Below are 14365 nucleotides of genomic sequence, written 5' to 3'. Positions count from 1 at the left end.
CATTTTTGCTGGAGGTGTATTTTGGGATCCTTTATTGATTCTTTTAGTCGGGAGGCCCGCATAAGGATCAATTGCACCCCCCCCCCCTGCAGATCCTCCGGGACAACTTTTTTCTTAAAGGGGGAGTCCTGAGGAACATTTCTAGCCCTTGTCCTCAAAAAAAGAAGTGGCCCTACTTAGAAAATGGCGGCCATTTTGATTGACAGGTCAGCCGAAATCGCAGATTTTGCGTCCTAACATAGGACTAGCGTAAAATTTTTCAAACCGTTCAAAGATAGATCGAAAGAGCAAGCAAAAATTCATCACCGGTCAAAATTTCAAGTGCTAAAGTGCTTTTTTCGATTTTTGGTGAATTTTTGAAAATCAAACAGGCCAAAAATGAGTGAAAAAATCAAAATTGTACCAAAATGACCAAGAAAGCCGAAATTTGGGATATACCCTATTTTCGATCTTCCAAATCGATTGGAAACTGTTTCAACCCGTTTTGAGCAGTTCTGGAGCCTCCAGCAGATTTTTGAAACTCGGAATTCCCACAAAATTTCATCAAATGGAGTTGGAAAGCCGAAATTAATTCTACTCACTAATTTTAATATGCTATGAAGTCGACTGCAGGTAAATTTCAAGTCGTTTTGGAGCCTCCAGCGACTTTTTGAAAATTACTGGAGCCTCCAGTAGATTTTTAAAACTTGAAATTTCTCCATGTACATACCTATTTTTGTTGAATTGAATCGAATCTGCATTCATTTCACTGTAAACATTACCTTGAAGTATGTATACCTATAATATAATCAACTACCTATATTCCAGATATTCGCAAGTGAATCTTTCGATTGAATTATTTTTTCCAAAGAGGCAGGAACATAATTATGTACCTAGGTACTGTAGGACAAGTGATACTGGTTTTGACACAGTACCTTAGTATTCGAATTTAATTTTTCCATAAAATTAGGTTTTGAAACTGGGACCGTTTGTCTGTATAATACTTCCATTCACACAGCGAAAATATTTAATTTAAGACCTGCATGCTTAATTGCTTAATCGTTTGCCCATTTCAATATTTTTTCAATAGGTAAACGAACAGAATCCATTGATAGGTATCTAACTAATGCGTTTAGTTCCACTATAACAATTCATCATATTGTAATCTTACCTCGAAACTATCCTCAGAGTTGTCCGAAAGATGCTCATCAGGAGAATGTGTTATTTGCCTTTTTTCCTCTTCGCTAACATCGTTTTCAATATGATCTGCATCCTTGTTGATTACTCGTACTTCGCGAATATACTCTGAAAAACTTCCTTCTTGACCAGATTCTTGAGAAGTATATCCATTTAGCTCTTCATCGAGATTTTCGTATTCTTCATCACTAGTTTCATTTTCGGAAAGTGCTCTGTTTGGTGAAGAAATTCTAGAAGATTTTTCCTCCACAGGATTCTCTTTACTGGAAATATTTTCAGCACTGCTGCTTACTTCGTTTTGTGGCTCATTAAAAATGTGATTGTCAGATATGGAAGCCACTTGGGATTGGATATATTTCACGTTGGATCTTTCATCGTATTTAAGAGTGTTGATTAAATCATCGGGGACGTTTATTCGAATAATATGAATAGGTTTTGCAGGCGGGTTCATCACCACTGGGTTAACCGGTTCAATTCGATTGGTAATAATTTCTGGTTTGTTGTTTATTTCAGCAGCCTCTCGTTCGATGTATTCTTTTATATCTTCAGCCAGTGCTTCGTTGAAAGCTTTATCAATATGTTCCATTGATTTTTCTTCTCGCTCTTCAACAAAACTTAGATCATTTTCGGATGAATTTCCACTGACGAAATTACTTTCTGTTGATTCTTTGTTATCAACGTCCTCGAAATCATCGTCGCTATCGGAATGGAGATCTTCGTTGGAAGGTTGCAACACATCAGAGGTGCTCGGTTCCTTTACACGATCGTGTTTGGGATCGTTGAAACCTACTTGATCACCCAGCGACTTCTTCGGAGAACTTAATTCGATGAAAGCTTGGCTAAGGTAATTTTTAGTCGACTGAGGATCATTTGCAGTAGAAGTAGCAGCTTGAGATGGTGATTGTGGATCTACAACTGCGTCGACAGCTTCATTTATAGTACGTTGAATAGGAGGAAAATATGGATTAGCAACTTCAACAGATGCATCATTATTGGAAATGATTAAAAATTCCAAGTTTTGCTTGGCCAATACATATAGAGCTTTCAGTTCGTCGAACAGTGACCTGCTTATCGATTCTGATTCGTCTTTTGTATCTTCCGCAGTTTGATGAGCTTTTTCAGGAGTTATTCGAGCAGTGACCATTTCTGGAGAATTTGTGATCTGGGAGAATGAATGATGAACAACAGTTTCTGATTGTTTTGCAATTAGAACAGCCGCAGAAGGGATCTCGTGTGGTGATGATTTGACAGACGAATCTGAAGACGGAATGTCCATCTGCGGCGAGTGTTTTTCTTCGGTATCTTTTTCATTATTTGTTGGATTATCCACGTGATCTATTCGATCATCCGTCGAATTAACCGATTCATGATGAATAGATCCTTCTAAGCTATCAGTTTCAACGACACGATCTTCATCTGAACTATTATTACTAGCGGATTGTTGAGCAGGCAAGTTCTGATAATCAATATCTGAATTGTTCGGTTTCAAATTTTGATAATCTTTTAAGGAATGTGCAGAAATTTCAACATCTTCGAAACCTTCCGAATCGCTGGACTGATAACTCGGCTCGTTCATCTCAAGCTCGTTCACGTTCAGATCACCAAACAATTTGTTCCTCAGATTAATATCGCTGATATGGTCAACGTCGTTGATTGGGCAATGAGCCAAATGATGTAAAAAAAATTCGCTCTCTGGTTTAGGTCTCGTTCTGTTATAAAATAACGACTCGGACGATTTATGGAATCGTTTACGAACCACCGGAGTTCGTTTATTCGCGATGTTTAAATTTTCGCAGCTTCTGTATCGTAAAAATGGATCTTTGGACATAGATGCTGAATAAAGATCGTCGTTAGAATCAGAATATTCTTCAGATACGAGCGAGTTTCCAGATGGAGGGTTGGTATTCAGATAAAAAGCACTGGCGTGTTTTCTCAAGTTATTCTTCAAGTTGACAAAATCGACTAAATCGTTATCTTCGGAATTGGGAACATTGACGGTTTGAAGCCAAGATTGCACGAAGTTGAAAGTGTTTTGAGAATGGTTTGAAGTGTTTTTTGGAAGGATCGAGTGTATTCTGGGTTCGCAGACGAATTGATCTGTAAAATAATAGGTAATGAAATATGTACTTATAGTGAACGAATAATGCTCAATTTAAGGAAAATAATTCACTCGTTGTTGGTTCAGATAGATACCTACCTTTATCGTGCAATCGAAATGTATTACCGCTCTCGTTATCTAAACCTTGAGGAGGGCCCCAAATTTTCATTAGAAAAGGTTTCAGCTGACTTTTACGTAATTCCATATAAGCAGCTTCGATATCTCCATGATTGGCTGTCAAAACAGTGACCACGTCTTCTCGAGTGAAATTTCCTTGCGCCATTAATTTAACATACTGCCAACGAATAATCAAAATTTAATAAAGAAAAATGTCATCGAACGAAATTACGTTATTATTTCATCATTTAGGTACCTACTTTTCGCTGCCTTTGCCTTATGCATTCGGTAGCTGCAGCCCAAATATCACCGTGATGCAGATGCAAAGCGGATTTCGCCTCGTGGGAGGATATAGTTCCGATTGTGTTCTCAGGTTGTTCGTGGCCGAAATTCGTAGCCAATGTGACGACTGTCTCGATCATCTGGTTCCAGTTTTCAAGCAGCCATTTGACCGGATTGTTCTCACCGCAGTGCATTAAGGCTATGGTTAAATCGTCTGGGGTGAATTGATGTCTTTCTGCTTCCTAAAAAAAGTAATAATAGTAAAAAAAACACTTCAAAAATAAAAATTTTCTAGATAGGTAAGAAGTTTCAAAAAAAAAAAAAAAAAAAAACAGTTCTAAGGCTTACTTTTAGTAATTTAACGATTTCCAGACTATCTTTCATTTGTTTTTGTAACACGGCGTCCATAAATACAGGAGACTGCGAAGGCTGAGGTGATAATTCTTGTTTCGATGGCAACGATAAAGACTGCAGTGAACATGAAATTAACAAATTTTAGTCTTCTTTTAAAGTTTTAAAACCTATACGATGAATTTAAATATTAAAACAGGCACCTGATTAGTATCACTAGTAAATGAAGCAGCACTGCTCGACTTCTTGTTCGGATTCCAGTCGCTGTAATCGTCAAATGAAAGTGATCTGTTGCGTTTGTTCACTAAACTGGGTACATCGTAAGTCTAAAATTTGAAGGAAAAAATGTAATTATTTAATTTGCTGCGAAAATTTATAAGTAGTAAGTCGTTGAAATGAATACGAAGAGTGCAAATTATTTATTACTTGGGTCGACGCACTTTGGGGTGGCGGGGATGTACCGGTGGAAGTTTTCGTAGCCACTGCCTCTGTCTTCTTATCTTCATTAATAATACTTTCATCACCTGTAACATTAATTTTGATAAATTGACAATTATTTAGTTCGATAAAATGGGTAGAGGTAATAGGTATTGTAGGTAATATATGTATTATGTACATTGGCAGAAAAACAACCATTTGAAGAAAAAAGTAAAACAAACAAGATCATATATGCAATGCTAAGGTATTTAGTACACCTATATGATGGTTAGATTTAAAAAACTATTTTTAGAAAATCTATTTAAATTCGAATCTACATACGATTGTTGTTCTATTTCAGACGTTTCGATTAAGTGTGTAGGTACCTATTTGAAACGTTATTTAAATCAACATACATAATTATTAGGAATAGTTTCTTGTAGATAAGGTAAGTTACGTAGGAATCTACACTCGTGTTGCTATTTAATAACGAATTTCTATCATTCATGTTTTAAAATTTACTATTGCACGTGGAAAATTATAAAGGACATACAGGCTAGAAAAAACTACTAAAAACATTGTGTAACAAATTCCTTTTAAGACACACGTCATTCTATCCTACGATGCTACGTCAACAAAGGGTATTCCTAGTTAAGATAGGTGAAATGGCCGTGTTCTCAGATTTGGAAAATCATGATGGATTATTGTTGGGTACCTCCCATAAAAATTTTCGACCGGAATTTCCGCCCCCCCAACCCACCCCCCTTGGTAAGTATAGCCAAAAAACGCGTTTTTGCGCGAAAAATTCGGTATCCATGAGTGGTGGGGATAAAATTCTGGTACCACGCGGAATGTGTAGGGAAAGCCTGGGCCTTTCAACACGTTTTTTTTCAAAAATTTTTATCGTAGTGGTGGGGGTAAAATTGACAAAAGAAAACTTTGAAACGCCACAGCTCCGAACTGAAGGGTACTACACAAAAACTGTTTTCGCCAAAATGTGTCTTTTTACTAGTACTTTCTTCCTACTAATCCATGAAATTGAAATTTTGTCTGCAAAAGGCTCATATTTGCAAAAAACCCTGAAAAATACGCGTTTTTCGCGTTTTTTTGCAAAATTATGCAAAATATGCGAAAAATGTATAGAACAAAACATGTTAAGCGTCGAATTTTACCCTAGAAAACGTGTTCAAAGGGTTGTCAAAACGCTCATCTACTGAGCTAAGCGCGCGCACACATCACATCTTTGCAGCAAAGTCATGAGATGAGGTATGGCACCTCACTGTGCACTATTTGATAAAGTGATAATTGTCACGTTGGTCATGTCGCTACATAGTATGGGGCGAAAAATCGCTACTGCAAACTTGTCAAAAATTCCTGCTTTTGCCAAAATTATCAAAAAAGTCATATTTTTGTAAAAATTATAAAAAAATTCTAACTTCTATTGAAATTATTAAAAAAGCACTGTTTTTGATCATAACCCGCGTAGCACTGACGAGATCGTCAGTGGCCTCGACAAAAGTATCGACATGATTTTACATGATTGTTGATTGAAAAAAGTCCAAACATTATCCACAAAGGGGTTAATCTAACTACGTTTAAGATGATTAATTAAAAATTGACACTTTTTTCAAAAATTATGATGAAAATGCTGATGGTCGTCATTGCTGTCTACATTTGTATCTACAGTCATGTGCAAGATTTTGATACATTGTAGATACCTTTGTAGACCCATGATCGATATCGAAATTCAGGTCGTCTTGTCGATCCGAAGTTGATGTCGACTATAAGATCGACAAAAGCATCTACAAAATTTTGATCTTGTATAGTTACTTTTGTCGATCTAATAATTGTCATCAACTTTGGCATCAGCAAGACGACCTGAATTTCGATATCGATTATAGGGTCTACAAAAGTATCTACAAAATGTCGTCAGATACTTCTGTAGATCTTGTAATTGACATCAATCATCTGGTTAATATTGATGAGGAAGTTGATGTCGATTACAAGATCTATACATTTTTTTTAGAAATTTCGAAGTGTTGCCGACTCATTTGTCGATGTCAGAGTCGACAATACAATAAGAAAAATTTTCTAAGTTCAGAATAAGATGGACTGAATATTCTTTTGAGGCTTCTCCACTCAACAGCTGCAATGGTCTAGTGGTTAGAGAACATGACAGCAGTGATGGCAACCTAGGTTCGATCCCTACCCAGGACAACTTTTTTTCTTTCAAAAAAATTTTTTGGGGGAAATACTTTTGAGAATAATTTTACTTGAATCAAAAAAAGAGGTTTGGGCACATTTCGCACATTTTTCAATCAAAATTTGCTTATTTTAGACTCAAAAAAATTACACCAATGTCGAGACCTTGTCGAGACAAAAAATGAAGGGAGACGACAGTCGATTTTGATATCAACTTCTCACTTGTCATTTATCGACATTGGTGTCAACAAATGTCATTTCGACAAGTGACGGATTAGAGATCTTGTCTTTTCCATCGACTTTGGCATCGCTTGTGCTACGCGGGAATTGTCGAAAATACATTTTCTTCTGAATGATGTTAGATATCAAAATCCTAATATTTTTTGTAAAAATAAGCAAAAAAGCCTGTTGATGTCCAAAATTTCAAAAATTCCAATTTTTTGCCATAATTATCAAAAAATCTTGACTTTTTGTAAAAATTGCCAAAAACAAAACTCCTGCTTTTTGCCAAAATGTTCAAAAAAACTTGTTTCCTAAATTGGAAAGAATTCTTGATTTTCCAAAAATTATCCTTTAAAAATCCTGTTTTTTGCCAAATCATGGTGAAAATTTAATTTTTTCTTAGTTATTTCAAAATAAATACCTAGATAAATTACATGCCTAAGTATCTTTAAAAAAACTTCTGCTTTTAGCCAACATTTTCAAAACTACTGCTTTCCGTCAAAATTGTCTCCAAGTTCCACTTTTTTGACGAAATATTGTGGGCAAAGGCCTTTTGCTGATGAATTATCCAAAAAATGTTATTTTATGCCAAAATGGTTAGTAAAATCTCGTGTTGGCCAAAATAGATTGAAGGTACAGTTTTTGAAAAAATTGTCAAAAAGTCCTAATGTTTATCAGAATTGTTTCAAAAGAGCTGCTTTTTCCATTTTTAAAATCAATACTTGTAATTTTATGGGTATTTTTTTCTCTCGATTTCTTTTTCTATTCATTTTCTCTAGTTCTCTTTAAAAATAGAAAAATTCTGACCCAAAAAAATGTTTAATTATACTTGTAAATAAAATGATTGGTACCTATGTTTATCACATCAATCTTTGGATAAGATTCACGAAGTGTACTTTTTTTTAATAGAATATGTAGTATGGGTAAAGGATCTTCAAAAATGCTAAGAAAATTGATTTTTCAAACAATTTGTCCCTCATGATGGGTCAAGTTTTTGAATTTTGGTAAGATTTGTTGAACATGTATGTATGAAACCGATTGGATTTGAAAAAGATTTTGTTGAAATTTTTGAAAATTGAAATTAAAATCGAAATTTGTATTTTCTGCAAATACTGATTTTGAGCAAGATTTCTGAACAATTTTTGGGTAATTTGCCTATTCTTGGTAACTTTTTGTAAGTTTGACTTACAATATTTTCATTTTGAAGCATTTTTTTGACCAATGCATTGTGGAAACGTGTTTAAAATGAGAAGACTGTGAAAATTATGTATAACTGAATCGCTCGGACCTCAATTTGAATATTTTTGGTATTTTTTTTATTCAGAGAGCTCATGATTACAATCTAAGCTAACTTCAGTAGATGAGCGTTTTGACAACCTTATGAACACGTTTTCTAGGGTGAAATTCGACGCTTAACATGTTTTGTTCTGTACATTTTTTGCATATTTTGCATAATTTTGCAAAAAAAAAAAACGCGAAAAACGCGTATTTTTCAGGTTTTTTTGCAAATATAAGCCTTTTGCAGACAAAATTTCAACTTCATGGATTAGTAGGAAGAAAGTACTAGTAAAAAGACACATTTTGGCGAAAACAGTTTTTGTGTAGTACCCTTCAGTTCGGAGCTGTGGCGTTTCAAAGTTTTCTTTTGTCAATTTTACCCCCACCACTACGATAAAAATTTTTGAAAAGAAAACGTGTTGAAAGGCCCAGGCTTTCCCTACACATTCCGCGTGGTACCAGAATTTTATCCCCACCACTCATGGATACCGAATTTTTCGCGCAAAAAACGCGTTTTTTGGCTACACTTACCAAGGGGGGTGGGTTGGGGGGCGGAAATTCCGATCGAAAATTTTTATGGGAGGTACCCAACAAAAATCCATCATGATTTTCCAAATCTGAGAACAGGGCCATTTCACCTATCTTAACCAGGAATACCCTTTGAAAGAAAGAAAGTGCAACTTTCATTAATAAAGGTTTGAACGAATACAACGTACGATACTTGAAAATTGTTGAAACTGTTCTAATGTAAGGGAAAATATTAAATAAAATTATCTTTCTAGATCACCGTCAAACTTGTGAGAAACATCATTAGAATCGTTAAAATATCACATCCACGCCTTATAAAGGCTTGAAAAAAATATGAAAATGGTTAAAAATTGCATAAAAATGGTAACAAGGTAAGGTAACTCACCCAGTTGTGAGCATTAACCAAAAATTGTTAAAAATCAACCAAATTGTTTAAATCTTTAGCAGATATTGTCAAGCTTAAACAACAGACATCAAAATACCTAAGTACCTACTTGTGTTTATCGTAAAAATCGTTAAAAAGTCATTAAAATTATTTTAAAATATTGTAACAATTGTAAAAACAAAAAAACAAAACTACAACCATTCGTACAAATTTAAAAAATTTTCCCAATTTTTTTCACGTACCTATTAGGTAGGTAATAATTCTGGTCAAAAACTGTTGCACGTTTGAATTTTTTCATTTTTTCACTACTTTTTTGACTTAATTCGCCATTCTATCACTACTTTCATTACCAGATTAGATACCCTGAAGATAATGTCGATACTCATAAGGGAATCACAGCCAAAAATTTGAAAAATTTTACATAAATATAGGTAATCTCAGTTGGAAATCAGGTAAGAATTTTCCTTCCCTTTTATCGGTATAATTTTATTTTCAATGATATTTTTCTCGAACAATTTTATGCATTTTCAATTACATATTTTACAATTTTAGACGATTTTTACAGTTTGTAAAGATGTTTTCAACAATGAAGTAAGTAATCGCAAAATAACAATTTTCAAAAGAATTTCACTAATCGTTAAGCAGTTTATAATGCTACATGGTTGAGCAGCATTTCTGATACTCTCACTAATTCCTTTTTTTAAAAGATGAAAATTCAACATGTTAAAAATCCAAAGTATAACCCATCACGCCAACTATTACTTCACTTGTACAAAGCTCTGATACGTAGTAAAATTGAATATGGAAGTCCATGCTTTACAAACCTGTCAAATAAAACTACTAACATTCTCAAAACTGTTCAAAATTCCTCCTTGCGCATCTGCATAGGTGCTCTCTATTCGTCTCCAATTGATAGTATTTATTATGAAGCTGCAGAGCTTACTCCTGATTTTAGGAAAATTCTCATGACAAACAAATTCTTAACAACTGTTGCAAATAATCCATCTCACCCTCTTCAAAGGTCACTCAATGTCTACAGCTCTCAGCATTTCCTCCATACTTCAGGTCCAATCCCAGAATTTATCAAAAATATGAACAACCTACAAATTGACCTAAAAAACCTAATACATCAACCAATATCTTATCCCCCTTGGTCTCTCAAACCTATACAGATGGAATTTTACTTAAGAAACTACCCAAAACATGATCACTCCCCATTATTAATCAAGAGTCATTACTTAGAACTGTTATCAAACTATACTGAATATAACTTATGCTTCACAGATGGTTCAAAAATTTCTAATATTCATACTGGTTATGCTTACTCAATTAATGACAAAGTTCTCAGTTTCAAAATTCACAACTGTGCCTCAATTTTTACTGCTGAACTCACTGCCATAAAACATTGCCTAATAGATATAATTTCCATTCAATCAGAAAATAAAAAATTCTTAATCCAAAGCGACTCACTAAGTTCACTGCTATCCATTCAAAACATTTTTTCTGACCATCCCATAGTCCAAGACATACATAAGTCCCTTTTTAACCTCCGATATTACCTATGATTACTCAATTAGCTTCATGTATGTTCCCAGCCACATAGGTATCACTGGAAACGAAACTGTTGATAGATTAGCAAAAACAGCCGCTACCCCCTCCCCTCTTACCACTCTCACTCCTGATGACATTAAATCTCTAATCACTCACAACACATTTACTAACTGGCAGAACTTTTGGTCACAACAAACTTCAAACAAACTCTTCCAACATAAAAAAACTACTCTCCCCTGGAAAAATCTAGGCCACCTGAACAGAAAAGAAGAAATCCTGATTACCAGACTAAGAATAGGTCACACAAAAATTACTCATAACCACTTATACCAAAAAGAACCAAAACCCTCATGCCAATTCTGCAGAAACGAACCCATATCCATTCAACACATACTTTTCAACTGTCCCCAACTAAAACAAAACAGACTTACACTACAGATAAAAGAAAACCCGCCTACTATCCCTGACGAACCCTCAGAAATACAAAAATTCATCTCCCTAGTAGAAAACATCGGCCTCACAAACCAAATCTAGCCCCCCCCACTTACGGGTGTAATAATCTTGTAATTATAAACACCCCAAAAAAAAAAAAATTTAAAACAAAAGATAATTTTTTTGGATTTAGGTAATTGGATTCAAATTAATCCAATTTCTGAAAAAAAAAAGAAATAATTGTACGAATCTAATGCGATCATATTGAATCCGATTGGATCAGACCAAAATTCAGTAGAATCACATCGTGTCCGAAATAAAATTGGTTCCGGGTTGATTTTTCGAAACAATTTTTACCATCACCAAAAAAAAATCACAAGAAGTGCCGTGTTGAATACATTTTCATAATATTTTAATGATTTTAATGAAAATTTTGACGATTTTTGCGATACTACAAACCATTCTAATGATATTCTCATCTCATTGATGCTACAAATTTTGACAGCTTTCTGATAATACTCTGTACTGTAACTTCTTCAATAGATAAATACTGAACTTTGACATTTGTTCATTATTGTCACTGTCAACTTAATTTTAAACGATAGCGGTGAAGCAAGAAGAAAAATTACAAAAGTGAACAAAAAAAATTTCATATTTTGACAAACATTTTGGTTTCTTGTGTATAAAATCTGAACAATAACTTCAGACAAACCTACCAATATCGTATTTTCGCAAGCTTCAAAATAACTGTCTACATGTTGTTCCAATTAATCATCAAATTATCAATAGATATTCATTCATCCTGATTAAGAACTAGCCAAGCATGAGTACAACAGGTATATAACGTACTTACATTAGGGTGACCCTTAAAATGCAAAAGTAAATATTTTTTCGGTCTGACCCCCTAAATTTTTTAATTATATCATAAAATTCTCGAATACAAAATTTTAGCCCATTTGGAGGTCATTAACCCGTGCCGAATTGGCCTAGAATGTTTAAATGGGATTTAACATAGGTTTTCAAGTGAAAATTGCATTTAAATTCCTCTTAAGCGCCTAAAAAATAACCTCGTCCGAGGGTTTTTTACAAGAAAATGCTACAAAAGCATGTCAAAAACCATATAAAACAATAACAGGTTCATGGGGACCCCCCTACCCTTCCTTCCTGCCCTAAAAATATAGGGGAAAATTCAATATTTCCAGGGCGGGAAGGGAGGGTAGGGGGGTCCCCATGAACCTTTTATTGTTTTATATGGTCTTTGACATGCTTTTGTAGCATTTTCTTGGAAAAAACCCTCGGAATTATTTTTTAGGCGCCTAAAAGGAATTTAAATGCAATTTTCACTTAAAAACCTATGTTAAATCCCATTTAAACATCTAGTCCAATTCGGCACGGGTTAATGACCTCCAAATGGGCTAAAATTTTGTATTCGAGAATTTTATGATATAATTAAAAAATTTAGGGGGTCAGACCGAAAAAATATTTACTTTTGCATTTTAAGGGTCACCCTAACGTACATACCTACAATTGCTTAAATATTGAGTAGGAGTACTCATCTAAGTGAATGTGAAATTAGAGACAATAAAAAACACGAACAAGAAATTATGATTGAGGTGACCGTCGCGTCGGGAAACGTCGTGAAAATGTACGTAGTCTTTTTTTTTTTTTTTGTAAACATGTAGCTTACGAGACAGTGGACACTGTACACTCGAATTCTCCCGTATTTCAACAGTAACTCGATTAATATACGTTTCACCAATTACAAAATCGTTCAGACAAGTAATGAAATGTCAGTTCAGTAGGTACCTAAATATTTGTTGTTTGCAATAAATAAGAGCTGTCGAAACCACGAGGCACGAATGGAAATTATATTCAACTCGGTAATTCACTTCACTGCTTCATGAAGCTGTATGAATGGTCTTGGAAAATTGGCTATAGGTGGACAAGTAGGGTGAATTTGCCCCCTAGAGCTTCAGGGTTGATATTTGTATGGAAGGTGGGTACCATTGAGCACCCTTCGTCAGGAAAGTTTCAGACCCCCGGGGCCCCCGCCAATTTTTGAGAAAATCCCTTTTTTTGAAATTAAGTACAATAAAAATTATTTCTTCAGCCCCATATGAACCGATTTTTTCAATTTTTTAGAATGTTGTAAACATCTATAAGAGCTATCCCCCCGAAAAATGTCATCCCCCCTCCCGCCATATTTTCCCATCAAAAAGGAGTTTTTTTCAGCTTTGTTTATCTCTTTTAGCGACGACCATGATTCGGCACAAAAATGGAAATAGCATTTTTAAATGTGTTTTCGACCCCCTAAAAAACATATATTTTTTTCAAAAAAAAAAAACTGTGAGGTGGGCCGTAGTCTAAAATTGAGAAACCTTATAGAGGAGGTAAACATGGATTCTGGTGTGAATTATTATTTTTGGTGAACGAGGTGTCGATACAATATGCATCGACCCCCTCCCCCCATACGAATATGAAGATTCGTGATTTCAAAAATTTCCTCAATCAAAATGCTAATTTTGGATCCTCCTGTCTACATTATTTTTCACTGTAGAAAGCTTGTAAGAATATCAAATTAGAGCTCTCGTTGAGGCAAAGAACATAAATTAAAAATACAGAATCATACGTTAATTTTCTATTATTTTCTTAAGGGAAACTCCGTCCGTTCCACTTGAGCACATGATCGGGTCAAGTTGAACGAAAAAAGTTGGTTCAGAAAACAAATTCTGGAGCCCAAGTTTTTTGGACAAATTTGAAAAATGAGGAGTAATTTTCTAGCAAAAGGTTGGGGCTACACAACAAAATATTCACGGGGTCTCAAAGTTGAAAAAGGCAGTCACAATTTTTGGTCAAGTAAAAATCATGCCACTTGACCCAGTTTCACCCCTAGTAAAAAGTTTTATGAAAATGGTGTTCTTTTCATTTGTTTAAAAAGGTGGCATTTTTCCAATCTGTATCACTTGCAAAATTATTGTAGCCAGAAAAATTGTATTTCTAGTTAATGCACTGATAAATTGGGGGGAGGGGGTATTTTTCACATGAATGTCTACATATTGGTGAAATATTTCACAGATGCAAAAATATTCATTTTTTAGGCGTAGGTAGGTATCTACTTTTGTTTATAACAGCGATGAAATTTTTTGAATTGGTATGTTTCACTCTATCTTGTCACAAATTCTCTTCAACATTTACACCAACAACCAACCTATCATGCCAGATATTAACAACTTTCTGTATGCAGATGATCTTGCACCAACTACCCAATATAATATGTTTGCGGAGATGGAGGATACACTAAACCAAGCTATGGAGGAACTGGACAC

At 34.7% G+C, this 14365-nt stretch overlaps 1 protein-coding gene across 5 annotated transcripts in view; it reads right to left on the bottom strand.

Moving 5' to 3' along the window:
* Positions 1-14365, bottom strand: part of LUBEL (Linear Ubiquitin E3 ligase) — a 29556-nt gene that overhangs the window by 3852 nt on the left and 11339 nt on the right. For all 5 annotated transcript variants that reach the window (XR_010558039.1, XR_010558040.1, XM_065359237.1 and 2 more), the window contains exons 9-14: positions 4451-4548; positions 4228-4350; positions 4022-4141; positions 3652-3915; positions 3374-3569; positions 1151-3273 (exon numbers count right to left, since the gene is read on the bottom strand). Coding sequence is in view for 3 of the 5 variants with exons in the window: in XM_065359237.1 (XP_065215309.1) it covers positions 1151-3273; positions 3374-3569; positions 3652-3915; positions 4022-4141; positions 4228-4350; positions 4451-4548 (2924 nt within the window). In the remaining 2 variants the exon portion in view is untranslated. The remainder of the gene's footprint in view (positions 1-1150; positions 3274-3373; positions 3570-3651; positions 3916-4021; positions 4142-4227; positions 4351-4450; positions 4549-14365) is intronic.

Source organism: Planococcus citri, chromosome 3 (assembly GCF_950023065.1).
Source record: "Planococcus citri chromosome 3, ihPlaCitr1.1, whole genome shotgun sequence".
Taxonomy (NCBI): Eukaryota; Metazoa; Arthropoda; class Insecta; order Hemiptera; family Pseudococcidae; genus Planococcus; species Planococcus citri.
Note: the sequence above shows the minus strand (reverse complement) of the source record. Positions and strands in the feature narration are given on the sequence as shown.